Source organism: Pongo abelii, chromosome 4, assembly GCF_028885655.2.
Source record: "Pongo abelii isolate AG06213 chromosome 4, NHGRI_mPonAbe1-v2.0_pri, whole genome shotgun sequence".
NCBI lineage: Eukaryota > Metazoa > Chordata > Mammalia > Primates > Hominidae > Pongo > Pongo abelii.
The window spans coordinates 188,375,952-188,403,938 of record NC_071989.2 but is presented as its reverse complement, the minus strand read 5'-3'; the positions used below and the strand labels follow the sequence as shown (position 1 = coordinate 188,403,938).

General features: G+C 47.0%; 1 protein-coding gene and 1 long non-coding RNA gene across 15 annotated transcripts; one reads left to right on the top strand and one right to left on the bottom strand.

The window, feature by feature from the left end:
• Positions 1–3,427: 3,427 nt before the first annotated feature.
• Positions 3,428–16,670, bottom strand: LOC129059724 (uncharacterized). Its single transcript, XR_008525763.2, has 3 exons — positions 16,386–16,670; positions 6,129–6,443; positions 3,428–3,629 (listed from the first exon to the last, which is right to left on the bottom strand). It is a non-coding gene; the product is annotated as an uncharacterized LOC129059724 (long non-coding RNA).
• HNRNPH1 (heterogeneous nuclear ribonucleoprotein H1) lies at positions 15,250–26,623 on the top strand. 14 transcript variants are annotated; one of them, XM_024247421.3, is made up of 14 exons: positions 15,250–16,592; positions 16,794–17,273; positions 17,748–17,875; positions 19,477–19,632; positions 19,839–19,982; positions 21,469–21,607; positions 22,553–22,731; positions 22,812–22,883; positions 22,940–23,073; positions 23,227–23,362; positions 23,763–23,822; positions 23,914–24,003; positions 24,655–24,747; positions 25,832–26,623. In XM_024247421.3, the coding sequence occupies exons 3-14, from the start codon at positions 17,779–17,781 to the stop codon at positions 25,948–25,950; spliced, it is 1,419 nt and encodes a 472-aa protein (XP_024103189.1). In that variant the 5' UTR covers positions 15,250–16,592; positions 16,794–17,273; positions 17,748–17,778; the 3' UTR covers positions 25,951–26,623. The 14 variants fall into 14 exon arrangements, with proteins under 14 accessions (XP_024103189.1, XP_024103200.1, XP_024103193.1 ...); XM_024247432.3 differs by adding an exon at positions 25,198–25,247 and having other exon boundaries at positions 15,250–17,273; positions 23,914–23,973; positions 25,832–26,005; XM_024247431.3 differs by lacking the exons at positions 15,250–16,592; positions 16,794–17,273 and adding exons at positions 17,529–17,628; positions 25,198–25,247 and having other exon boundaries at positions 25,832–26,005.
• The last annotated feature ends 1,364 nt before the right edge of the window (positions 26,624–27,987 follow it).

Sequence of the window (27,987 nt, the reverse complement as noted above, 5' to 3'; positions counted from 1 at the left end):
TTGAACTCTTGGCCTCAAGTGATCCACCTGCCTCAGCCACTGGGTCTGGCCCCTGCATGCATTTTTTAAATTTATTTATTTATTTTAGATGGAGTCTCACTCTGTCACCCAGGCTGTAGTGCAATGGCGTGATCTCGGCTCACTGCAACTTCTGCCTCCTGGGTTCAAGCGATTCTCCTGACTCAGCCTCCTGAGTAGCTGGGATTACAGGCGCACGGCACCACGCCCAGCTAATTTCTGCATTTTTAGTAGAGACAAGGTTTCACAGTGTTGGTCAGGCTGGTCTCAAACTCCTGACCTCGTGATCCACCCACCTCAGACTCCCAAAGTGCAGGGATCACAGGCATGCGTCACTGCACCAGGCCCCCTTCATGCATTTTTGAATTGAGTTGTTTGATTTGTTGTTGGCAAACATTTTCCCTCATTCTGTGAGTGGCCCCTTACTTTTTTTTTTCTTTTTTCCTTTTTTTTTTTTTTGTCTTTTGAGATGGAGTCTCGCTCTGTCTGTTGCCCAGGCTGGAGTGCAGTGGCAGGATCTGTGCTCACTGCAAGCTCCGCCTCCCGGGTTCACACCATTCTCCCAATTCAGCCTCTCGAGTAGCTGGGACTACAGGCGCCTGCCACCACGCCTGGCTAATTTTTTTTTGGATTTTTAGTAGAGATGGGGTTTCACTGCGTTAGCCAGGATGGTCTCCATCTCCTGACCTCGTGATCCACCCACCTCGGCCTCCCAAAGTGCTGGGATTACAGGCGTGAGCCACCGCACCTGGCCACTCATGTTTCTTTTTAAGAATGGACTCCATGGCAGACATCCATGAGTTTTCATGGTCAGAAATTGGTCTCATGCACACCCCAGCCAACCAAGGTGAGAAAAATGGCATTACAGTAATTGGCTTAGACAAGTCAGGTTGTGTCCCTCAACCAGGACAAGAGGCACCTTCTCCAAGGGTGGATCCCAAAGAAAGTCAGAGGTCTTGGCAAAGAATGGGAAAAAGGGATTATGTAGGCAATCCAGTGTCTGCTACAGAATGAGAAGGGGAGAAGAAAGCAACCCGAAAAGCTGAGTCATTACACAAAGAGGCTAAATTAAATCCATAAAAGAGTAAGTTTGCTGTTTCCACCTTCAGTAGGAATGAGGGCTCAGAGCAGGGCATGCTGGGAAGTAGAAAATAAAGTTACCATTTTTCTATTTCAGCCATAGCATGTACATATTACCCTACTCTAGCCCACCTCCTTCTCTCACACACACTGGTTGTTAAAATAAAAACTTGGCCAGGTGGGGTGGCTCACGCCTGTAATCCCAGCACTTTGGGAGGCCTAGGTGGGCGGATCACGAGGTCAGGAGTTTGAGACCAGCCTGACCAACATGGTGAAACCCCGTCTCTACTAAAAATACAAAAATTAGCTGAGTATGGTGGCAGGTGCCTGTAATCCCAGCTACTCAAGAGGCTGAGGCAGAAGAATAGCTTGAACCCATGAGGCGGAGTTTGCAGTGAGCTGAGATCGCGCCATTGTACTCCAGCCTGGGCGACAGAGCGAGACTCCGTCTCTAAAATAAAATAAAATAAAATGAAATCAAATCAAATCTTGGGCTGGGTGCAGTGGCTCACGCCTGTAATCCCAGCACTTTGGGAGGCCGAGGCAGGTGGATCACGAGGTCAGGAGTTTGAGACCAGCCTGACTAACATTGTGAAACCCTGTCTCTACTAAAAATGCAAAAATTAGCCCGGGATGGTGGCGTGTGCCTGTAATCCCAGCTACTCAGCAGGCTGAGGCAGGAGAATCGCTTTAACCAAGGGGGCAGAGGTTGCAGTGAGCCGTGATCATGCCACTGCATTTCAGTCTGGGCGACAGAATGAGACTCCGTGTCAAACAAACAAACAAACAAAAACAAATAAAATCTTGGAGGCCAAGTGCAGTGGCTCATTCATGTAATTCTAGCACTTTGGGGGCTGAGACAGGAAGATTGCTTGAGGCCAGGAGTTTAAGACCAGTCCTAGCTACCTAAGAGGCTGAGGTGGGAGGATCATTTCAGCCCAGGAGATTGAGGCTGCAGTGAGCTATGATTGTGCCACTGCACTCCTGCCTGGGCCATACAGTGAGACCCTGTATCAAGAAGAAAATATTTAAAGTCAGCCGATTAGCAAATCAGTAAAAAAATACAAAAAAGAAAGAAAAAATCAAAGAAAAGAAAAGAACAACTTTAGACAAGTTAGAGTTTTCTTTTTTTTGAGACGGAGCCTTGCTCTGTTGCCCAGGCTGGAGTGTGGTGGCACCATCTCAGCTCACTGCAATCTCTGCCTCCCAGGTTCAAGCGATTCTCCTGCCTCAGCCTCCCTAGTAGCTGGGATTACAGGACTCTGCCACCTCACCTGGCTACCTTTTGTATTTTCAATAGAAATGGGGTTTCACCATGTTGGCCAGGCTGGTCTCGAATTCCTGACTTCAAGCGATCCGCCCACCTCAGCCTCTCAAAGTGCTGGGATTACAAGCGTGAGCCACTATGCCCAGCTGACAAATTAGATTTAACAGAGTTGATTTGAGCAAAGAATATTTCATAAACTGGGCAGCACTCAGAACCAGAAGAGGTTCAGAGAGCTCCAGCCAGCAACATGAGCAGCAAACTTTTACCCACCGAACACAGACAAAGTAGAGAAATCACCTGCTTGGTTATGGCTAGGCATTTGCTTTATTTGGGTATGATCTCATCAGTTGGCTGCCTGTAATTGGCTGAAACTCAGCTGTTTGTTACCAATACACTCCCACATTCAGTTTCAGTGTAAAGTACTAAGTTAGGTTGCAGTTTGTTAGGTAGAAACTCAAAGTACGGAGACAGCCTTAGGCCAATGGCCTCCTGCTTTTTAATTTAACATGGTGCACACGACAATGTTCACTAAAAGCCATGATCCATCATGACAGCTGACTCATGAATATATAACAACGACAAAAAGAACCCAAACAAATAAGAAAGAGGCTTGTCTTACAGGGCTAGAGCCAAGGAGCCCTGTAGGAGGGATGAGGAGGCTGTTATCAGAGCCCTGTGGAATGGCCCAAAGCCCCAGAGTCCACTCCGACCTGCAGCCTCACAAGGCTATGATGTAGATGAGCACAATACAGAGCAACAGGCTGGGCCTAACTGAGTAGCTATGACCATGGCCCTCCAGCTCGGAGTGGGGGAGCTCCCACACTTCAGCTCAGTATGAACATGAGGTGTGCCAACCTTGATTCGAGCATACCTTCACTTGCCGTCCATCATCCAAGAAGTGAACTCTGCATTCTCAGGGCTCAGAGTTTCAAGGGAAATAATCTGTCTGCCCGCCTGCCCGTTTGCTAGTTTGCTTGTACTGTTTTGTCTCTGAAAGGATTTAGGATGTGTCAGTCAGGATGGGCCTGGTTTGCTGCAATAACAACCCCAAATCTCAGTGGCTTAACACGACAAGCTTTATTTCTCACAGCTCATACTACAGGAGGTGAATGGAGCCTCCGCCATCTGGAATCATCACTGCGACTCTTAAAGGCTTTTGCCCAGAAGTGACACACATTCCTTCTGCCAACATTTCATTAGCCAAATAAGTCACATGGCCAAACCTTTCCTCAAGATGCCAGGAATGAAAAACCTTCCCAGAGGCCTAGAAGGAAAAGAACCAGAAATAGCAGTGAACTGTGGGAATCACCACCCTTGGCAGTGTGTGTTAATATTATATTATATACACATTGATAAAAAAATATATATATATACACACATTGAAGAGGAAATGCCTCTTGCAGTAAAAATAGAGCACCTGCTTGGTAGCACAACCAAATTTCATTTGGCCTTTGAGCCGTTTACCTAGGTCAATACTCACCTAATCAATCAGTCGGGAGGTGATGGCAGCGTACCAGAGAGCTGGGCCTCCTCAGTGACACCCAAACACACCAAAGCCCTTGCCCTTCTCCCCTTCCATACCTTTCCCCCAGGGTTTCCCCCACTCACCGCTGTGTCTATTCACTGACAAGACCTAGACTTTTGGTCCCGAAATTTGACAGATAATTATTTTATTTTAATTATTTTTTAGAAGTGGAATCTTGCTGTGTCACCCAGGCTGGAGTCCAGTGGCACAATGACAGTTCACTGGAGCCTGCAACTCCTGGGCCCAAGCTATCCTCCCGTCTCAACTTCCCAACTGGCTGGGACCACAGGCAGGTGCCAAGACACCCAAGTAATTATTTTTTTAATTTTTTGTAGCGACGAAGTCTCGTTTTGTTTTCTGGGCTTTTTTTTTTTTTTTTTTTTTTTTTTTTTTGACAGAGTCTTACTCTTTCGCCAGGCTGGAGTCAGTGGCACGATTTCAGCTCACTGCAATCTCCGCCTCCCAGGTTCAGGCAATTCTCCTGCCGCAGCCTCCCGAATAGCTGGGACTACAGGCGGGCGCCATCACACTAATTTTTGTATTTTGAGTAGAGACGGGGTTTCACCGTGTTAGCCAGGATGGTCTTGATCTCTTGACTACATGATCCACCTGCCTGGGCCTCCCAAAGTGCTGGGATTACAGGCGTGAGCCACCGCGCCCGGCCCCCTGGGCTGGTCTTGAGGTCCTGGGCTCAAGTAATCCTACCTCTGAGCCTTCCAAATTGTTGGGATTATAGGCGTGAGCCACTGCACGGTCTCAAATAATTATTTTAGAGTTGAGTTTTACTGAATCTGGTGAGTTTGACTAATGTAAGACTTCCCTTTGGCCCCGGGCAAGTATAAAAGATAAAGCGAGGCCGGGCGCGGCGGCTCACACCTGCAATCCCAGCAGTTTGGGAGGCTGAGGTGGGCGGTTCACCTGAGGTCAGGAGTTCGAGACCAGCCTGATCAACATGGAGAAACCCTGTCTCTACTAAAAATACAAAGTTAGCCCGGCATGTGGTACATGGCTGTAATCCCAGCTACTCGGGAGGCTGAGGCAGGAGAACCGCTTGAACACAGGAGGAAGAGGTTGCTGTGAGCCAAAAGTGCGCCATTGCACTCCAGCCTGGGCAACAAAAGAGAAACTCCGTCTCAAAAAAATTTTTTTTTAATTAAAATTAAAAAAATAAAAATGAAAGATAAAGCGAAGTCCATGTGTCAGGAGCAAGCACAGGACAAAGTCACACAGAGCGGTGAGAGAGGGAGGATGGGAGGGCAGCCACAGCTGTGCGGGGTGGTCTGGAGGGGACCTGGGGCAGCCACAGCTGTGCGGGGTGGTCTGGAGGGGACCTGGGGCAGCCACAGCTGTGCGGGGTGGTCTGGAGGGGACCTGGGGCAGCCACAGCTGTGCGGGGTGGTCTGGAGGGGACCTGGGGCAGCCACAGCTGTGCGGGGTGGTCTGGAGGGGACCTGGGGCAGCCACAGCTGTGCGGGGTGGTCTGGAGGGGACCTGGGGCAGCCACAGCTGTGCGGGGTCGTCTGGAGGGGACCTGGGGCAGCCACAGCTGTGCGCGGTGGTCTGGAGGGGACCTGGGGCAGCCACAGCTGTGCGGGGTGGTCTGGAGAGGACATGGGGCAGCCACAGCTGGGAGCGGGGGCAGGGGCTGGGGAGGAGAGGAGGAATGTGCAAGCTCCGCTGTGCGAGTTGCGGTCAATGGCTACATCAGAACCAGACCCCTTGCTGGTAGCTTCACCGTCTCGCTCTCATGGGGCCTCCCAGCTATCCCAAATCTCCAAGAAACAGGCTCAGAGACCTGCGGTCAGAGGCCCAGCGAGGGCGAGAGCGGAAGTGAGCTCCAGGCCACGGACAACTGCAGTCCCGGTTCCCCGCCATCAGCACAACCTGTGTGAGAGCACAGGGTATCTGGGCAGAAGGAAAACTAGCGGAGCCTCATCCAGCGCTGGAAATGCAGAAGCTCTGGGCTTCTCGACGGCGAGGCACCCGGGGAACGGGGAGTCACTTAGAACCTCAGAGTAGCCTCGGGCGGGAACAAGCAAAGCAATTCCAAGCTCTACCCGGGCACGGAGGGCGCGAAACCCGCCCCGCGCTCCGGCCGGCCTGCAGGGGGCGCGCGCTCCCCGAGCTCCCGCGCACCGCGGAGAAGGCGGCCCTGGCGCCGGGAAGCAGCGGGAAAACCGCAAGGAAGCCGGGTAAGGACTTTCATCTTCAGCCCTGCTCTTTCAATACTAAACATACCGTCTGGCGCACGTAGAAACGTGTATTATTTTGATCCAGTGCACGTGCCGTATGTGACTTGGCTTGGCTTCCCCTGAAAGCAGCGGCTGCGGGGAGTTGATTGGGAAGTGAAGGGCCCTGGGCGACCCGGCGAGTAGAGCCAACACCAACACTCCTCCTTAGCGAGGGGTCTCCCCGCCGCGGTGGCTGCCCGGCCCCAAGGACAGGAGGGTTTGGGCACTGACTCCTGACCCCGTCCTCCAGCGCTGCTCTGGAGGGAGAGTCTGTGCGGTGGCACCTGCGCGAAGCCGGCCAAAGCCTGCCCAGACTGCTCACCTGTGCGGGATGGAACGAAAGGTGAGCCCAGGGGGCCTGAAAAAATGACCTCAGTAGCCGCCTGTGGGAAGGGACCCTGAGGAGAGCACCACAGCGACTACCAAGCGCCTTATCTCAGAGCTATTTGTGACAGAGGGAAAGCGGTGCGTGTTTGAGATACATTCTGTGAAGTGGAATTGCCTGGTCAGAGAGTGAAGGCACACGCAGTTTTGCTCCCCGTAGGAATTGCTCCATCGTGCATTTTCTTAAGCAATTTATGTGAGTGCCCTCCCCCAGCCTCGCTGGCAGTGGATGTTGCAAACTCTTGGGTTTTTGCTAATCCGTCAAGTGAGCAGGGATCTTTTTTTTTTTTTTTTTTTTTGAGGCGGAGTCTCATCTCCCAGGCTGAAGTGCAGCGCTCACTGCAACCTCTGCCTCTCAGGTTCAAGCGATTCTCCTGTCTCAGCCTCCCAAGAAGCTGGATATTACAGGCATGCGCCACCACAACTGGCCAATTTTTGTATTTTTAGTAGAGACAGGATTTCACCACGTTCGCCAGGCTGGTCTTGAACTCCTGACCTTGTGATCCAGCCGCCTCGGCCTCCCCAAGTGCTCGGATTACAGACATGAGCCATCGCCCCCGGCCTCTTTGTTTTTGAGACAGGGTGTTGCTCTGTTGCCCAGGCAGGAGTGCAGTGGCGCAATCTCGGCTCACTGCAACCTCTGCCTCCCCGGTTGAAACAATTCTGCCTCAGTCTCCCGAGTAGCTGGGAATACAGGTGCACTCTGCCACGCCTGGCTAATTTTTGTGTTTTAGTAGGGACAGGGTTTCACCGTTTTGCCCAGGCTGGTCTCAAACTACTGAGCTTAGGCTATCTGCGCACCTCGGCCTCCCAAAGTGCTAACATTGCAGGCATGAACCACTGCACCTGGCTTTTTATGTTTTGGACAGGCAGGGCAAGGTGGCTCACGCCCGTAATCCCAGCACTTAGGGAGGCCAAGGCAGGTGGATCACGAGGTCAGGAGATGGATACCGTCCTGGCTGACACGGTGAAACCCCGTCTCTACTAAAAATACAAAAAAAAAAAAAAAAAAAAATTAGCCGGGCATGGTGGCGGGTGCCTGTAGTCCCAGCTATTCGGGAGGCTGAGGCCGGAGAATGGCGTGAACCTGGGAGGCGGAGCTTGCAGTGAGCAGAGATCGCGCCACTGCACTCTAGCTTGGGCGATAAAGTGAGACTGTCTCAAACAAACAAACAAAAAGGCCGGGCGTGGTGGCTCACGCCTGTAATCCCAACACTTCGGGAGGCTGAGGCGGGCGGATTACCTGATGTCAGGAGTTCAACACCAGCCTGACCAACATGGTGAAACCCCATCTCTACTAAAAATACAAAAATTAACTGGGCACGGTGGCTCACGCCTGTAATCCCAGCACTATGGGAGGCTGAGGCAGGTGGATCACGAGGTCAAGAAATTGAGATCATCCTGATCAACACAGTGAAACCCCGTCTCTACTAAAAACACAAAAAATTAGCTGGGCGTAGTGGCAGGCGCCTGTAGTCCCAGCTACTCGGGAGGCTGAGGCTGGATAATCGCTTGAATACAGGAGCTGGAGGTTGCAGTGAGCCGAGATCGCGCCATTGCACTCCAGCCTGGGCGACAGAGCAGGACTCTGTCTCAAAAAAAAAAAAAAAAAAAAAAATTAGCCGGGCGTGGTGGGGCGGTAATCCCACCTACTCGGGAAGCTGAGCCTGGGCAACAAGAGCGAGACTCCATCTCAAAAAAAAAAAAAAAAGAAAAAAAAAAAGATATTTGATTTGGCTTTAGACAGTGAGTGACCGGGCTGAAGCCTTGGGAGGTTCGCACCCGGAAAGTTCAAAACCAGCCGCCTGTGTTGTCGGCCAGAAGGAGGCGCGCGGCGTGAACCGGAGAGGGCGTGCTCGGGTCCCTCCCCAGGTGGCCGTCGGGCAGACCCTTCTCAGCCGACGGCCGGACACTGTGGGGACGCCTGTGTTTCCGCCGCTCAGGGTGTCTGAATCCACAATTTGTTTACGTGGTTGTGGAGTCGGACTCGGCGTCGGAAGGACGGTCTCCTTCAACACAACAGTGGGGCTCCAGCGAAGGCCGAGAGACGCGGGCATCCCAGATGGAAGGGCGGACCGCGCTGCCTGGCCGTGGCGGGGAGGGGGTGGTACCCCATACCCGGGCTCTAACAGAGACGCCCTTTTCTTAAGTCTCCGCAGCTTGCAGTGTACCACCCGAGCAGGTCCCGGAGGCGGCCGATGCAGTTTATCACTCAGAAATTTAAACTTTGTTTTGAGAGAGGGTCTCCCCACTTTGCCTAGGTTGGAATTAAGGGGCGCGATCTCAGCTCACTGCATCCTCCACCTCCTGGGCTCAAGCGATCCTCCCACCTCAGCCTCCTGAGTAGCTGGAACTACAGGCATGTGCCACCAGGCCTGGGTAATATTTAAAAAAAAAATTTTTGAGGTCTCGTTCTTGTTGCCCAGGCCGGAGTACAGTGGCGCCATCTCGGCTCATCGCAACGTCCGCTTCTTGGGTTCAAAGAATTCTCCTGCCTCAGCCTCCTGAGTAGCTGGGATTACAGGCCTACGCCGCTGCACCTGGTTAATTTTTTGTATTTTTAATAGAGGCGGGGTTTCACTATGTTGGCCAGGCTGGTCTTGAACTCCCGACCTCAGGTAATTTGCCTGCCTTGGCCTCCCAAAGTGCTAGGATTACAGGTGTGAGCCACCGCGCCCAGCATGTTTTTAACTTTTTGTAGAGATGGGGCCTCAATATGTTGCCCAGGCTGGTCTTGAACTCCTGACCTCAGGTGATGTGCCTGCCTTGGCCTCCCAAAGTACTGGGATTATAGGCGTGAGCCACCACACGGAACCTAGATCATTTTTTCTCAACTTTTTTTTCATGGTCGCCATCTTAAAGATCCTTTCTAGATCTTTTTTCCTAGTTTCCCACCACGTGACATTGTAATAACATAGATATACTGTAATGTATATCTTTTTATGTCCTGTGGCCCTTTGGAAGGCAACAAACCATTACGTTACCTAAGATTTATTTCCTTCCCCCTCACAGCCTCCCCATCCCAGTACCCCCATGCACTCATACCACAATTTATTCCATACTTCCTTAGACATTAAGTTGTTTTCTAAAGCTTCCCTGTTTCATGCTGCCATGAACAATCTTGTAATTAAATCAGTGCAAAAGTAGGAATGGAATGTATGTTTTAATGAAATGTATGTTTTTTGTTTTTGTTTTTTTGTTTTTGTTTTTTTGAGATGGAGTCTTGCTGTGTTGCCCAGGCGGGAGTGCAGTGGTGCGATCTCGGCTCACTGCAAGCTCCGCCTCCCAGGTTCACGCCATTCTCCTGCCTCAGCCTCCCAAGTAGCTGGGACTACAGGCGTCCATCACCACGCCCAGCTAATTTTTTGTACTTTTAGTAGAGACGGGGTTTCACCGTGTTGACCAGGATGATCTCAATCTCTTGACCTCTTGATCCGCCCACCTTGGCCCTCCAAAGTGCTGGGATTACAGGCGTGAGCCCCCGCGTCCGGCTGAAATGTATGCATTTATACTGCAAATAGCCCTGAGCGAGAGGGTGTACCAATTTACACTCCAACCACAGTGTACCTTGATGGCATCTCCCTGCATCCTTTCCAGCTCTCTTAATTACTCTTTTAAATGATCATTAATTTGAAAATTAGTTGCAAAGGCTTTGTGTTATTTTATTTAATTTGCATTTCTTTGGTTACCACTCAAAGGGATACTTCTCAAGCCTATGGATCATCTGCATATTTTCTATTCTTTTTCTTTTTCTTTTATTTATTTATTTTTTTGAGACAGAATTTCACTCTTGTTGCCCAGGCTGGAGTGCAATGGCGCGATCTCGGCTCAACAGAACTACTGCTTCCCGGGTTCAAGCGATTATCTTGCCTCAGCCTCCCAAGTTGCTGGGATTACAGGCATGCGCCACCATGCCTGGCTAATTTTGTATTTTTAGTAGATATGGAGTTTCTTCATGTTGGTCAGGCTGGTCTTGAATTCCCCACCTCAGGTGATCCACCTACCTCGGCCTCCTAAAATGCTGGGATTATAGGTGTGAGCCACTGCGCCCAGCTTTTTTTTTTGAGAAGGAGTTTTTCTCTTGTTGCCCAGGCTGGAGTGCAATGGCAAGATTTCAGCTCACCACGACCGCCGCCTCCCAGGTTCAAGCGATTCTCCTGCCTCAGCCTCCCAAGTAGCTGGGATTACAGGCACCTGCCAGCACGCCTGACTAATTTTTGTATTTTTAGTAGAGACAGGGTTTCTCTATGTTGGTCAGGCTGGTCTTGAACTCCCGACCTCAGGTAATCCACCCGCCTTGGCCTCCCAAAGTGCTGGGATTACAGGCATGAGCACGGTCATCTGCATATTTTCTTTTGCAAATCTCAGGGTTCTGTTTTTTTTGTTTTGTTTTGAGACAGAGTCATTCTGTCACCGAGGCTCGAGTGCAGTGGCGTGATCTAGTCTCACTGCAACCTCCGCCTCCCAGGTTCAAGTGATTCTCCTGCCTTGGCCTCCAAGTAGCTGGGATTACAGGCAAGTGCCACCGTGGCTGGCTAATTTTTGTATTTTTTTAGTAGAGACGGGGTTTCACCATGTTGGCCAGGCTGGTCTCCAACTCTTGATGTCAGGCGATCCACCTGCCTTGGCTTCCCAAAGTGCTGGGATTATAGGCGTAAGCCACTGCGCCCAGCCTACTTCACATTATTAAGAAATACAAGAAAATATAATTGTAATGGCTGTAACATGTCTTCACACAAAATAATTGGAGTATAACAGTTTCCATCAAATCTAAAATATCATCAATTTTAAGTCCCACCATTATTTTCTGTACTACTAGGAACAAATTCTGGCCTGGCATGGTGGGTCATGCCTGTAATCCCAGCACTTTGGGAGGCCGAGGCAGTCAGATCACCTGAGTTCAGGAGTTCCAGACGAGCCTGGCCAACCTATCTCTACTAAAAATACAAAAATTAGCCTGGCGTAGTGGCATGTGCCTATAGTCCCAGCTACTTGTTGGGAGGCTGAGGCAGGAGGATCACCTGAGCCTGGGTGGGGGAGGTTGCAGTGAGCCGAGATCATGCCACTGCACTCCAGCCTGGGCGACATGTCATTATTATTATTACTTTTTTTTTTTGAGACGGAGTCTCGCTCTGTCACCCAGGTTGGAGTGCAATGGCGCGATCTCGGCTCACTGCAAGCTCCGCCTCCTGGGTTCACGCCATTCTCCTGCCTCAGCCTCCCAAGTAGCTGGGACTACAGGCGCCCGCCACCACGCCTGGCTAATTTTTTGTATTTTTAGTAGAGACGGAGTTTCACTGTGTTACCCAGGATGGTCTTGATCTGCTGACCTTGTGATCTGCCCGCCTCGGCCTCCCAAAGTGCTGGGATTACAGGTGTGAGCCACCACGCCCAGCCGGGTTATTTATGATTGCATTTATTTTCTTTTCTTTGAGGCAGAGTCTTGCTCTGTCACCTAGGCTGGAGTGCAGTGGTGTGATCTTGGCTCGCTGCAACCTCTGTCTCCGGGGTTCGAGCCATCCTCCCACCTCAGACTCCTGTGTAGCTGGGATGACAGACGTATGCCACCACACCCGGTTAATTTATCTTTTTTCCTACACTTGATCCTTGCCAAAAGGATGAGATGTGATAATTTAGTAGAGACGGGGTTTCACTGTGTTGGCCAGGTTAGTTTGGAACTCTTGACTTCAAGTGATCAGCCCACCATAGCCTCCCAGAGAGCTAGGATTACAGGGTGCGCCACCATGCCCAGCTGATATCATCGGTTTTAAAACACATTCCTGGCCAGGTGCGGTGGCTCATGCCTGTAATCCCAGCAATTTGGGAGGCTGAGGTGGGTGGATCACCTGAGGTCAACATGGTGAAACCCCGTCTCTACTAAAAACACAAAAATTAGCTGGGTGTGGTGGCGGGCGCCTGTAATCCCAGCTACTCTGGAGGCTGAGGTAGGAGAATCGCTTGAATCCGGGAGATGGAGGTTGCAGTGAGCCGAGATCATGCCATTGCATTCCAGCCTGGGTGACAGAGCAAGACTCCATCTAAAATAAATAAATAAATACAAATTTTTAAAAAAGCAGAAGAAAATAAATAAAACACATTCCTGTCTTATTGAGGCTAAGGTGTACAAAATGTGTCTTACAAATGATACCAAAGATAACAAATATGTGCTTAATCTCTGGATGGGAAAGGGCTTTCTAAAGACAAACCTCGAAGGAACATATCCATGGCTTTGACATCAAGGAATTGAAAACTTCTATATGTCCAAATATTAAAAAGCAATCATGGGCCGGGTGCAGTGGCTCACACCTGTAATCCCAGCACTTTGGGAGGCTAAGGTGGATGGATCACTTGAGGTTCGGAGTTCCAGACCAACCTGGCCAACATGGTGAAACCCCATATGTACTAAAAATACAAAAATTAGCCGGGTGTGATGGTGCATGCCTGTAATCACAGCTATTTGGTATTTTTTTTCCTTTTTTTTTTTTTGTTTGCGATGGAATCTCCCTCTGTTGCCCAGGCTGGAGTACAGTGGCGGGATCTCTGCTCACTGCAACCTCCACATCCTGGGTTCAAGTGATTCTCCTGCCTCAGCCTCCCAAGTAGCTGGGATTACAGGCACCCACCACCACGCCCGGCTAATTTTTGTATTTTTAGTAGAGACAGCGTTTCACCATGTTGGCCAAGCTGTCTCAAACTCCTGACATCAAGTGATCCACCCACCTCAGCCTTCCAAAGTGCTGGGATTACAAGTGTGAGCCATTGCACCTGGCATATCCCAGCAATTTGGGAGATTGAGGCACAAGAATTGCTTGAACCCGGGAGGTGGAGGTTGCATTGAGCCGAGATCACATACCTGCACTGCAACCTGAGTGACGAAGTGAGACCCTGTCTTAAAAAAAAAAAAAGGCAATCATGAATCAGGGCTGAGCATCATGGCTCACACGTAGAATCATCCCAGTGCTTTGAAACGCCAAGGTGGGAGAATTGCTTGACGCCAGGAGTTCAAGACTAGCCTGGGCAACACAGTGAGACCCCCATCACTACCAAAAAAAAAATTAGTCAGGCCTGCTTGAAAGTGCCTTTAGTCCCAGCTACTCAGGAGGCTGAGCTTGGAGGATGGCTTGAGCCCAGGAGTTCAAGGCTGCAGTGAGCTATGATTGTGTCACTGCACGGAACAAGACATTGTCTGTAAAACAAAAAATACCACCACAAAACCACAAAAATAATTAAAAGGTAAGCAAACTGAGAAGAATGTTTGGGGCAACTATCATAAGGGCTAACAGCCTTAATAAAGAGCTCTGTAAACTATAAGAAGTATACCAAGATATTGGCCAGGCGCAGTGGCTCACACCTATAATCCCAGCACTTTGGGAGCCCGAGGCAGGCGGATCATGAGGTCAGGAGATCGAGACCATCCTGGCTAACACGGTGAAACCCCGTCTCTATTAAAAATACAAAAAAATTACCCGGGCGTGGTGGTGGGCGCCTGTAGTCCCAGCTACTCTACTCGGGAGGCTGAGGCAGGAGAATGGTGTGAACCTGGGAGGTGGAGCTTGCAGTGAGCCAAGATTGCGCCATTGCACTCCAGCCTGGGTGACAGAGCGAGACTCTGTCTCAAAAAAAAAAAAAAAAAAGTATACCAAGACATAAAGACCACTGAGGCAAGATGATGAATTTTTTGTTTGTTTGTTTTTAAAGACAAGAGTCTTGCTCTGTTGCCCAGACAGGAGTGCAGTGGTGCAATCTCTGCTCACTGCAACCTCCACCTCCCAGGTTCAAGTGATTCTCCTGCCTCAGCCTCCTGAGTAGCTGGGATTACAGGCGCGCGACACCACACCCGGCTACTTTTTGTATTTTTAGTAGAGACGGGGTTTCACCATGTTGGTCAGGCTGGTCTCTAACTCCTGACCTCTTGATCCACCTGCCTCGGCCTCCGAAAGTGCTGGGATTACAGGCGTGAGCCCTATGCCTGGGCTGATGATTAACTTTTTATTTAAAAAAACCTTTGGCCGAGCATGGTGGCTCATGCTTGTAATCTCAGTACTTTGGGAGGCCGAGGCAGGCAGGTCACTTGAGGTCAGGAGTTCCAGACCAGCCTGGCCAACATGGAAAAACCCGATCTCAACTAAAACTTAAAAAAAAGTAGCCAGGTATGGTGGCACACACCTGTAATCCCTCTACTTGGGAGGCTAAGGCATGAGAATTGCTTGAACCTGGGAGGCAGAGGTTGCAGTGAGCCAAGATTGCACCACCGTACTCCAGCCTGGGTGACAGAGTGAGACTGTCTCAAAAACAAAACCAAACAAAAAAACCTTTCATTGCCAGACATGGTGGCTCACACCTGTAATCCCAGCACTTTCTCTGCGAGGCTGAGGTGGAATGATTCCTTGAGCCCAGGAATTCAAGACCAGCCTGGGCAACAAAATGAGACCCCATTGCTACAATAAATAAATAAATAAATAATCTGAGCAAGGTGGCACATGCCTATGGTCCTACCTACTCAGGAGGTTGAGGCAGGAGGATTGTTTGAGCCCAGGAGGTACAGGCTGCGGTGAGCCATGTTTGCACCACTGCACTCCAGCCTGGGTGACAGGCCGTGTCTCAAACAAACAAATAAATAAAAAATAAAAATTTAAAAACCTTGTTTTAATATAAGTTGGACAATTTATATATGAGAATTGGCTATAAATGTATGAAATGTATTCTACCTTACTATTCTTTTTTTTTTTTTTTTTTTTTGAGATGGAGTTTTGCTCTTGTTGCCCAGGCTGGAGTGCAATGGCGTGATCTCAGCTGACTGCAACTGCTGCCTCCTGGGTTTAAGTGATTCTCCTGCCTCAGTCTTGCCAAGTGGTTGGGATTACAGGCATACATCACCATGCCTGGCTAATTATAATTTTTTTTTTTTTGAGAGGGAGTCTTTCTCTGTTGCCCAGGCTGGAGGGCAGTGGTGTGATCTCAGCTCACTGCTTCCTCTGCCTCCTGGGTTTAGGCGATTCTCCTGCCTCAGCCTCCAGAGTAGTTGGGATTACAGGCGTGTGCCACTGTGCCCAGCTAATTTTTATATCTTTAGTAGAGATGGGGTTTCACCATGTTGGCCAAGCTGGTCTCAAACTCCTGATCTCAAGTGATCTGCCTGCCTCGGCCTCCCATAGTGCTGGTATTACACGGGTGAGCCACCGCACCTGGCCGGACTCTCTTCTTGATTACCTCAGCCAAAGTGCCTTCTGAAATGGTACCACAGGTGTGTGCTTCTAGTTCCGTTTGTAGTAGAGGGCATAGCATGTACCGTCATTCACCCTGCCTGCTCCATCTGCATCCCACTCACATCCAGCAAGAGTTTTCCTTTACACAGGGTTTATGGCTCCCCTGCTGATCACCTGCCAAAGCCTTCTCTCGGAGTTAACACCCTTGCCAAGGCCTGAGTGGCCTTTGAAGATCAGGCCCTGCTTAGCTCTGGGCTCCTGTCTTTCTTTTGATGTCCTCTCTACTTTTCTCAAACCTGTCAAAACTGGATTCGGACTCTGTGGCACTGGGGTTGGAAACATGCTTTGTCCGCATCTTTCCAGGGTGGCACTCAGGCCTGCACTAGCTAAGGTAGCCCTGCGGCAGGGTCCAGTACTACCTTATTGTTAATTTGTGTATTGTCTGTGTCCGCTAGAGCTGGGGTGAGGAAGGCAGCCAAATCAGACATGGGGAGGCCTGGGAGGCCACGGTATCTTAGGTTTTGGGCAATGCTGCTAGAAACCACGAACATTAGTCATGTCGCAGCATGTGTGCACATGGGGTGACCCGGGGGCCTCCTCGAATGCAGCGTCTACGCCTGGTGAATGGACGCACTCTTACCACTTCTGCTCTGGGAGATGCAGCGGTAACCTACCGAGCACAGAGGCCGCCGCGCACCCGTGGAGCCCGCGCTCGCGATCCCTCCTCGTGCCAGGGCCCCAGGGCATTCAAGGCCTGCCGACCGTTAGGCGGGCCAAGGGGTACACAGGGTGCGAATTTATTAGGCAAAAGCTGGGTACAGGCGCGAGCCACAGGCGCGGGAACCTCGCGCCGACCGGGGCCCTAGGCCCGACGACGGCAGGTAAGGGGAAGTGGAGGCACACATGGCTGGGACGTGCCCCAGGCACCATCCGGGTGGCTTCGGCCGCGGGACGTCCGCAGCCCCGCAGCTCCCAGGACGCTCGACAATCGGCGGCTGACCAGCTTCGGCCGGTTTGGGGATAAAGGGAAGAAAGGCGGCGCGGGGAGGGGGGACGCCTGAAGGCCGCGCTCCTCCTTTCAGGTCGGCGAGGAGCGCGCCAGTAAGAGCCTGGGGGCAAGGGGTAGAAAGACGCCCACCTCATCACAACCCAGAGCTCGGGACTCCTATACAGTCCCATAGGGAACAGGCGGCCGCCATTCCCCACCCCCACGCTGGCGGGTAAGGCTAGAGAACGGTTTCAAGGAACACGCATGCGCATGAAACAATTATAAACCGCTAAGACTCCCAAGTTCAATATTCGCGGGAAGGCGCAGGCGCAACAAAAAGCCCGGCGGGTTTATGGGTGCGGGTGCCGAGCCCAAAACCCAAGTGTGTAATAATCCGCCGGCGGGAGGTGGGCTGGCTCTTGAAATTACGCATGCGCCAGAACTCTTTGTGACGCAACGGGGCGGTGCGAGCAGCTGGCTGCGCGTGCGCAGAGCTCGCACAAAGGGCCTTATTTAGGTTGCGCAGGCGCCCGCTGGCCATTTCATCTTAGCCACGCAGAAGTCGCTTGTCTAGGTGAGTCGCGGTGGGTCCCCGCTTGCAGTTCAGCTACCACGGTGGGTACCGTTTTTGCGAGGATTGTTTGTCCCCATACCTCTGGGAGGGCCACGGGGACCTTGGCGAGCTGCGGGCTGCCATCGAGAGCCGCGAGTGGTTCGCTGAATCTCGGCACCGCCGCTGAAGCCTGCAGGCCGCGCCGACTCTATTGTGTGAGAAGTCGGAGGAGGCGGAGCGGAAGCGGCCGCCGCCATTTCCTTTCCTCTACGCTGGCTCTCGGCCCGGGCCCCCACGGTTCGGGGCACTGGCAGCTGTTGCTCAGGACAGCTTTGGGGGTCCGGTAGCCGGACGAGGAGGTGTTGGAGTCGCCGGGGTGGGTGCATCTGCCCGGTTTTTGCTCCGTGGGGGGGCGGTGCGGGCCCGGGGGCGCCTCGGAGGCGAAAGACAGCTTACTTGGCGCTCTCAGGTCTGGTCCTCCTCCCCGCTTTGCAGTTTGTTTCGACGCCGGACCGCGTAAGAGACGATGATGTTGGGCACCGAAGGTGGAGAGGGATTCGTGGTGAAGGTCCGGGGCTTGCCCTGGTCTTGCTCGGCCGATGAAGTGCAGAGGTTTTTTTCTGGTGAGTTAGAACTAGGACGCGGGAGTTCGAGTTCGAGGCCGGGGCTGGCGGGCTGGCGGGCAGCCGGGCTGGGGCGGGGCGGGCCGGGCCGGGCGGGACCCGGGGCGCCCCCTGGCGAGGCGCGGGCGACTACACTCACCGCTGTGCTGCTCGCGCCCGGTCGGCCGCTGTTACGCAATGGAAATTTCGAAAGCCCCGCCCGTCCTCCTGGCCCTTGGGGGAGTGCGGCAGATCTGGCAGACTTTGTTTTCTTTACCTATCTTTGAACACCGGCTTTTCTTTTATGGGTGTCTTTTTTTCTTTTTCTTTTGAGTTGGAGTCTCTGTCACGCAAGCTGGAGTGCAGTGGCGCGATCTCGGCTCACTGCAACCTCCGCCTCCTGGGTTCAAGCGATTCTCCTGCCTCAGCCTCCCGAGTGTCTGGGACTAGAGGCGCGCACCGCCACGCCCGGCTAATTTTTGTATTTTTAATAGAGACGGGGTTTCACCATGTTGGCCAGGCTGGTCTCGAACATCTGACCTCAAGTGATCTGCCCACCTCAGTTTCCCAAAATGTTGGGATTACAGGCCTGAGCCACCGCGCCTGGCCCGGGTGTCTTTTTTGGAAAGGATAAATTGGCATAGATGGGATTTCCTCCTCAATCTTGAGAGAATCGCCGAGTAATTAGACAAATAATAGTAATGTTTTGCAATATCTTGAAGTGTAAGCTCTTGTTTCCAGTTTTGGTGTTTCGTTGAAAAGGAGCATTCTTCGGAAAATTGAAATGTCACGTTTTAATTTCAGTTTTCCTAATCAAGATTTGATAATTGAAGAGTGTTTACTCATCTAGTTCTTAATCAGGCTCACTATACAGTTGAAGACAGTGAAGCCCAGGGAAGTTTTTTTGCAGTACATAGGTTTCCTGAATATTTTCTATCAGAATGTCCTTCTTCCCATTATTAGACTGGGAAAAAGAAATTCTATTTGGATGAAATTAACAGCTTTTGGCAAGACGTTTGTAGTATTGACTTACTATCTGAATTTAGCGTTGGTAACGGAAAGCGACCTGTAAAACAAGAATCAAGTACGCTGGAAGCCGCCTTGCAGGGGGCAACACTGGGTTTGGCTTCAGCTGTGCAACTTGGAGCATTTTAGCTTGGTAACACTGATCCCCTTTCAGGTGAGTATTGGGCCTGTAATTTGGATTTGAGTGAGAAACCGTAATGTGGCTGCTGGAAAGGTAAAACTGACAAATGCGCCAGACCAAAACAGCTCGCAACGAAGTATGTTTGCCGTAAAGTCACAAAGTCCAGGCTTGATAATGTTCTGAGAAATTGATAAAAAGATGTGTGATGTAGACATGAGTAGCAAGGACTTAAGAGAGAAATTCATTCTGAAACTGCTTTGAATATTTTATGTTGTTGATGGGTTGGAAATACATCACCTTGGGAATGAGGTTTTTTTTTTTTATTGGAGTTTTAGGAGTTGGTAATATGGTCATTATATATAGGCTTCACAAGTTATGTAACTTATAGTGGGGACATGGAATAGACATTTCATCTGTGTCACCCAGAGGTGGTTTTAGGTTTTAAATTCTGTATTAACGGTTGTTTTCTTTCCAGACTGCAAAATTCAAAATGGGGCTCAAGGTATTCGTTTCATCTACACCAGAGAAGGCAGACCAAGTGGCGAGGCTTTTGTTGAACTTGAATCAGAAGATGAAGTCAAATTGGCCCTGAAAAAAGACAGAGAAACTATGGGACACAGATATGTTGAAGGTTTGATTTACATTGCCCTAGTTACAGTAAATAAAGCATTAAACAATAGAGGTCTTACCCCTTCTGAATTTTAGGTGTTTGACTGCATGGAAATGGTCATCTAAGGGAGTTTGTGGCAGCTCTTCCTAGCTTATCTAAAGACCCAGGAAGTCTGAACTTTGTTATCTAATTTTCCAAAAGTGACTAATTCTAAGCACCTCTTTCAGTATTCAAGTCAAACAACGTTGAAATGGATTGGGTGTTGAAGCATACTGGTCCAAATAGTCCTGACACGGCCAATGATGGCTTTGTACGGCTTAGAGGACTTCCCTTTGGATGTAGCAAGGAAGAAATTGTTCAGTTCTTCTCAGGTATGTAGTCATGTTTGTTGCTGAGCAGTGAGTTTTGGTTAGCTTATGGCAAGGTGATTTAATAGACCTTAAAGTTGAGTAGCTTAGGTATTTTAATAGGTTGTAAATTGCCAATGAATTAATGTTTTCTTTCTAGAGACCTTCAAATAATTTAAGCCCATCTTAAAGGTGGAAATGAAGTACTTCCAAAATGTTAACTTTGCCTATATTTAGTATTATAGTTCAGAGTAGATCTTTCATTGAGGATTGCCCTCAACAGCTTAACTACTTTCCTCACATTGGTGTCCAGCTAAGTACCTCAAGTTAAAGGTAAGATCCCTTTACCAGCAGATTAGTGCGATGAATTAGGTTGTTGTAAATTATGGCAATTGTCTATGTTGCAAGAGACACATATTTGGATCATGTGATCAGAAACATCTAATGGTCTAATTCTCTTTAATGCAAAAGTCGGTTTATGAAAGACTTGGTTTAACCTGTGTGGTATAAACTTACTGAAAATCAGATGTAGTGAGAGTAGTTTGAATGCTTGTAGTCTCAGTATCTGAAATAACAAGTGTTTTGAAATTGTTCCTGGGCCTAAAGTATTTGAATGTTTTTATGCTGAAGAGCTGATAAGATTGCATGTTTAACAATGTTAGATAAGATATCATATATTTTAAATATTAATATTTATGATGTGATACGCTGGAATCAAGAAATCCTTTCATGGTTTAGTGTAGTATGTTAAAAATTTATGTATGTATCAAGTCCTAATGTCAGAATTTTTAAAATCAAGTCTGTTTTGTTTTTTCTCTAAATTGGTGAGAATTGAATGCTATCTGTCAACGTTAAATATGAACATAATTTCATATCTTCTAGGAAAGTGCTTTAAGTCCTTTTTGTAAACTTGGGAATGTATCCACGGAAAGGATTTTTCATAGACGGAATTTCCAGAAGTGAATCATAACTACTGTTAGAACAAGCATGCATGATTGTGCTGTGTAGATCAGTTTTGTTGAAAGTTTAGATTGTTGTGTTTGTCAATTATAATTTAATGTTTCAGTTTTTATATGAAATGTTTTAAATGTATACCTTTTTAAATACTTGAAGTTCCAATAACTTAAAGCATTGAAATATAAAATGAGGTAAAAGGTGTTTTGAATTTAGTAAAACTGTTATTTAATGCTTAAAACTTAATTGAATTGTATAATTCTCAACATTAAGTTGCATAGATGTGTTCTTAAGTTGTTGAATTCTTAATGCATCCTGTGTTCAGCAAGTTTTTTTTTTAATATATGCTGTACCACGGGTGTGTTAAGAATAGTTATACTTTATAATAATGGAACTTCATATTATTGCAATGCATATTTAAAGAGTACTTGTTGAAAGCATACCATTCACCTAAAGTTAAAAATTCTGGTTTATTTAAAGCTATAAGAAGAATCATTTCTGGGCTTGTGATGTTAATATTGCCCCCCTACTGGGGTTATTTGTCCTTGGGTTGAAGGGTTGGAAATCGTGCCAAATGGGATAACATTGCCGGTGGACTTCCAGGGGAGGAGTACGGGGGAGGCCTTCGTGCAGTTTGCTTCACAGGAAATAGCTGAAAAGGCTCTAAAGAAACACAAGGAAAGAATAGGGCACAGGTGGGGATGGATGGTTGGTTGGATATGTCACTTTTCTTATGGTAAACAATTAAATCCATATTCTCTCTGCTTAAAAGAAGAAATTAATGTTTTGTAGTCCTAGGTAATTGATGTTTTGCCATGATTTCCAAACTTTTCCTGTGTCAGTCCCATGTTACACGCAAACTAAATTTTAGGTTTAAAATTGTCCCTAGTTAATTGGTCTACTTGACAATTTTGTGAGTCTTACTAACCCCAATCAATAGAGTTGAGAGACTATGGCTTTAAAAAATTAATGCAAACCTGGCTTTAGCTGTAATAACACCCACCTAGAGTAAATTAATGTTACCATAAGAAAATGTGATACTTTCTGATCTTGTTTTTAAAGTTGAAATGCAACAAACTTTTTCTTGCTGTATATAAATATTCTGCATAGTATTAATAAGCATAGCTTTCAAGAAATTGTCACAAAAGGTTTTATTCTCTTTGCTTGTGACTATTTTTCATTGAAGCATGCGCTTACCTATGCTGATTCTTACTAAAAGCATAGGCTGGGGTATTTATTGGCGAAAGGAAATGTGTAGTGTGGGCTAGACTGTTGGTGGAGGCTGGCTCTTTAGCCCACTTGCTATACATGCTGCCAATGGATTTAAGACGTGAAATGTTGAAAGTTGAGTGGAATTATTTCCCTCCTAAAACATTTATTTACAGTACTCCTCTCTACCCCTAAGGTTTGGCTCTGCCTCAGAGGAGTGAGTCTTTTTTTTCTATAAAGTTTACATTGTCTTACTATTTATTGAGTGAATTTCTGGTCATTGCCTATGCAAATATAAGAAATCTGGCTTTAAATATTAGTCAGTTTCATGGCTATGACTAGATTGTTTTCTTGTATAACTAAATACCTGTATAAAATGAACTAATGTTTTCTCTCCCCTCCCTACCCCTTCCTTATGAACAATGCTTTAGGTATATTGAAATCTTTAAGAGCAGTAGAGCTGAAGTTAGAACTCACTATGATCCACCACGAAAGCTTATGGCCATGCAGCGGCCAGGTCCCTATGACAGACCTGGGGCTGGCAGAGGGTATAACAGCATTGGCAGAGGAGCTGGCTTTGAGAGGATGAGGCGTGGTGCTTATGGTGGAGGTACGTGAGGATTCGCAAGGTTTGGCAAGTAGTCTGTTCCTTTGTCTAGGTGTTTTGATTGATTGTACTTTGTCTTTCAGGCTATGGAGGCTATGACGATTACAATGGCTATAATGATGGCTATGGATTTGGGTCAGATAGATTTGGAAGAGGTAAGGTAAGAATTGAATTTCTCAGTTGAAGGATGCTTACACTCTTGTCCATCTAGACCTCAATTACTGTTTTTCAGGAATGTCTGATCACAGATACGGGGATGGTGGCTCTACTTTCCAGAGCACAACAGGACACTGTGTACACATGCGTGGATTACCTTACAGAGCTACTGAGAATGACATTTATAATGTAAGTGTAAGATGAACTCACAAGTCAGTATTTCAGTATGGCAGTAAAAGTCTGAGCCTTATTCTATAAATGTGAGCACTGTGTTTGAAATTTTAGTTTTATTTTGTAACATTAGAAAGTTGATTTAATTATTTGAAATGCCTTGTGTTGTAGTTTTTTTCACCGCTCAATCCTGTGAGAGTACACATTGAAATTGGTCCTGATGGCAGAGTAACTGGTGAAGCAGATGTCGAGTTCGCAACTCATGAAGATGCTGTGGCAGCTATGTCAAAAGACAAAGCAAATATGCGTAAGTGTGATTGAGCATTTGTGGGCTCTTAACAGGTGATTGTGTGACTAACATTTACAATAGAAAAATGGAAAAATAAGGATATATGAGAAGTTTCCTCTCCAGTAATAGATTAATTCTTGGGGGATGGGCAGTGTGTTGAAGGTTTGGGTTTTAAAAATTAGTATAACAGATTTGTGATATGCACATCTTGAAGTGTATATCCTTAATTGACAATATAGATGAATATGTAAAGGCTAGATTTTGGAGTTAAAGTAGATCACCTAAGAGAAGTAGCTAGAATTTTCTTTGCCAAAGTATTTGAAGTTCACAGATCTGCTTGTTTAAAAACTTTATAAAAGTGCTTACTCTGTTTTGTTTCACCAACAAACATTTTCAAACTTTTTTTTTCTCATTTCAGAACACAGATATGTAGAACTCTTCTTGAATTCTACAGCAGGAGCAAGCGGTGGTGCTTACGGTAGCCAAATGCTAGGAGGCATGGGTTTGTGTAAATATCACTTTAGTGTCTTTTTTTAAGCTAACCTTGTATGCCTTTTCTCTCATTTCAGAACACAGATATGTAGAACTCTTCTTGAATTCTACAGCAGGAGCAAGCGGTGGTGCTTATGGTAGCCAAATGATGGGAGGCATGGGCTTGTGTAAATATCGTTAGTTTTTTTAAAAACCAAAACGTTTATATCTGTATAAGTCAATTATAAGTTAAGTTAATCTATTTAATAAGTTTAGCATAACAAACTTAGGCAAAGAAAGCAGTTTCTTGATATTTGAATTTTGTATCTGGCTTACTTAAATCCTTGGGAGTTATGAAGTTCCTTAGGATAGATAATTCAAATTAGATTTAAGTACTCTTGGGGGAGGGGACTACGGAGTGAAACTACTTAAATTTTCTAAGTATAAAGTTTAAATCTAAAATAGCAAAACAGGATTAAGATAAATGTGGGCATAATTAGGTGTATTGACATCCTTTGATGTATCAAACTAAGGGGGAACCCCACTAAATCCAGTCAAGCAGTTTCATGAGATCTTCACAAAATGCCTCTACTTATGGAATCGTTGATTTTAGTCCTGCTGATGTGTATACCGTTAGCACTTTGGTTTATCAATATTTGACTAGCTCAAATGATGGATAGAAGGGTAGCCTGGTTATAGACAGTAGGCAGGAGGAGGCAGAGGGTTATAGTAATGTAAGATCAAGACTGGAAAATCATAGATATAGAATTACAAGCCCGGTACCACCAGGTACCACATTACATAAGAAAAAAGGTTCTAATGTTTTCTTAACTTAACAGCAAACCAGTCCAGTTACGGGGGCCCAGCCAGCCAGCAGCTGAGTGGTGGTTATGGAGGCGGCTATGGTGGCCAGAGCAGCATGAGTGGATACGGTAAGCCTGTTTTTTTAAATATACTTAGAATAAGTTTTAGGCAGGTTTCTTTAGTTGGGAAGATGCAGGCTCCTTTTTGGTGAAATTGGGTTATTAAATGTATGCTTTCAATCCAAATGTAACTTTTTACTAGCTAATTTTCAGAAACAATCATTGGGAGGGGGAAGTGTTCTTTGAATTAAGAACTAGTCATTGCAGCTTTGGAATACTGTCGAGCCAGAAAATATCTGCCTCCATTTATTAAAACATTAAATAAAGTTGTTCACTTTTTTGTCTTTTGGTTAGCATTAAGTCAATTTTAGGTGGAGGGAGAATTTGAAATAGAATGGTGGTTGGGTTCAGGACCGTATTTATTAGTTAACCTAGGATTGGTTTTATTTATTTTTTTCAATTGGTCTAAAGAATGGTGATTTTGGTATTATAGTCTTACCCTACAAAATCCTTTTGCAGACCAAGTTTTACAGGAAAACTCCAGTGATTTTCAATCAAACATTGCATAGGTAAATATTTTCTCAAAAAATATAAATTCCCAATAGCAAATACTGATATGTTGTAATAATACTTTCTATAGCAGTCAATGGCTCTGACTTAACTCCATGGAGGCTGCCATTGGGCACAGTGAGTTGCCTTTAGTCCAGCTTGGTTGTCTCACTTCCTGCCCACCGTGAGTAGGAAAAGCAAGAGACTCCCCTGTGCTCCCTTTTCTCAAATGCCATTCGAGGGACACATTGTGAATGTTGATGGTAAATTTCTTTTAAAAATGCCTTGTTTAGCTTTAAAAATACGAAGTAATTTTGCAATTTTTGAAAAACACTAGTTTTCCTTTAAACTTAATTTTTCATGTTGATCCTGAAGAATCCGTTAAAATGGTAGCACAAGAGTCTGGCAAGTTGGTACTGCAGAGAAAAGGGGTTAATTGAGGCTTGTTTGGAGTCGGGATTCCCCTTTCCCAAACATGCGGCTCGCCACTTGGACAGCAGCCATTTGTACTCGTATACTTTTTCCACTTTTTCTTGGAATACTATATTTTATTTGACTGGTAGTCTGAAACGCCTCCTAACTTGTCAAATTGATCTCTTTGCAGGTAACCAAGGAGCAATGAACAGCAGCTACTACAGTAGTGGAAGCCGTGCATCTGTGGGCGTGAACGGAATGGGAGGGATGTCTAGCATGTCCAGTATGAGTGGTGGATGGGGAATGTAATTGATCGATCCTGATCACTGATTCTTGGTCAACCTTTTTTTTTTTTTTTTTTTTTTAAAGAAAAAAACTTCAGTTTAACAGTTTCTGCAATACAAGCTTGTCATTTATGCTTACTCTAAGTGGAAATCAGGATTGTTATGAAGACTTAAGGCCCAGTATTTTTGAATACAATACTCATCTAGGATGTAACAGTGAAGCTGAGTAAACTGTAACTGTTAAACTTAAGTTCCAGCTTTTCTCAAGTTAGTTATAGGATGTACTTAAGCAGTAAGCGTATTTAGGTAAAAGCAGTTGAATTATGTTAAATGTTGCCCTTTGCCACGTTACATTGAACACTGTTTGGATGCATGTTGAAAGACATGCTTTTATTTTTTTGTAAAACAATATAGGAGCTGTGTCTACTATTAAAAGTGAAACATTTTGGCATGTTTGTTAATTCTAGTTTCATTTAATAACTTGTAAGGCACGTAAGTTTAAGCTTTTTTTTTTTTTTTTTTTTTTTTTAAAGTTAATGGGAAAAATTTGAGACGCAATACCAATACTTAGGATTTTGGTCTTGGTGTTTGTATGAAATTCTGAGGCCTTGATTTAAATCTTTCATTGTATTGTGATTTCCTTTTAGGTATATTGCTAAGTGAAACTTGTCAAATAAATCCTCCTTTTAAAAACTGCACTCTGTCTTGTCTGTGCTTCAGTGTCATGTGGACTGAGTCTTGGTGCTCTGTGCCCACCTGGGGCCTAGGGCCACATCTCTGGCTTGGCAGTTGAGGCTGTTATGTAGATGTCTTCAGTCTTCCCTCCAGTGCAACTGAAGGTAAACTTGTCTTTGGGGCCCTGGTGGAAGGGCTGTATGTCATTTGGCTGCACAGGACCTGATCTGAACTGCCTATAACTCATTAAGCACTTGCACAAAGCAAAGGGGGAGGCGCCAGTGCCCTCACTGCATGGCCTGCATGTCTTTGAGGCCTTCATGCTTGGCTGGGAAGGTGCTGGAGGCAAGGGAGGTATGATGAATATGTGGGTTTCTTCTAGCTCATAGGTGGTTTTTGGGTTTTTTTTTTTTTTTTGAGGCGGAGTCTTACTCCGTTGTCTCAGGCTGGATTGCAGTGGCGTGATCTCGGCTCACCTGCAACCTCCACCTTGCGGGCTGAGCCTCCACCTCGCGGGCTTCTCCTGCCTCAGCCTCCCAAGTAGTTGGGGTTACAGGCGCCCACTACCACTCCAGGCTAATTTTTTTGTATTTTTAGTAGACAACGGGGTTTCACAATGTTGGCCAGGCTGGTCTCCAACTCCTGACCTCATGTGATCTGCCCACTTCGGCCTCCGAAAGTGCTGGGATTACAGGCTTGAGCCACTGCCCAGCCTTCACAGATGGTTTTCAAATTGAAGTTTTGAACTTTGATATTTTTGGCTCATTTCTAAAAATCTATTCCACTTGGAAGCAAAATTGCATGTAAATCTCCTGAGGTAGAATGACAAGTAGTGATGGAGAGCTAGCATGGCAAGTTTAAATGAACTCTTAAATAGATCCTGTTTTGGTAGTTCGGAGCTCCACCATGATGCTAGCAAGTATTCAAGCTGCTTCAAAGTGTTGTACCTGAGCAAGTTAGAAACGCCACACTTGGAGACGAGTTCAGGAGTCCTTTATTAGCCGGCGACCGAGAGATGGCTGCCGCACGAAAGTACCTCAGCCTCCAAGAAGGGGCTAGATGTTCTTTTATATTTTGGTTTAGAGAGGGGAGGGGGATTCTAGCTGCAGCCATCTTACGGAAGAAAAACAGACAAAAAAGTTAAAGACAAATGGTTACAGGAAAACAGTTCCAGGTGCAGGAGCTTTAAATTCATCACAAAGTGACAGGTGAGGGGGCTCTGGGCGTTATCTACCGGATAAACGGACAAACGTGGGGCTTTATGGTACCATCTCCGCTTTATGGTACCATCTCCGAGTAAATTGCTGGGAACTGTGGCCATCCACTTGCCTCAGCACCTTATCAGTTAATTGCACTCTTTGATATGTTGAGAGTCAGCTTGCACAAG

Bases quoted from the DNA above. Each gene is read 5' to 3' on its own strand.
- HNRNPH1 (XM_024247421.3), top strand. From the start codon at position 17,779: ATGATGTTGGGCACCGAAGGTGGAGAGGGATTCGTGGTGAAGGTCCGG. The intron at 22,884-22,939 runs GTAAGGTAAGAA...TTGTCCATCTAG, and splicing joins GTCAGATAGATTTGGAAGAG to ACCTCAATTACTGTTTTTCA. The intron at 23,363-23,762 runs GTAAGTGTGATT...TTCTCATTTCAG, and splicing joins AAAAGACAAAGCAAATATGC to AACACAGATATGTAGAACTC.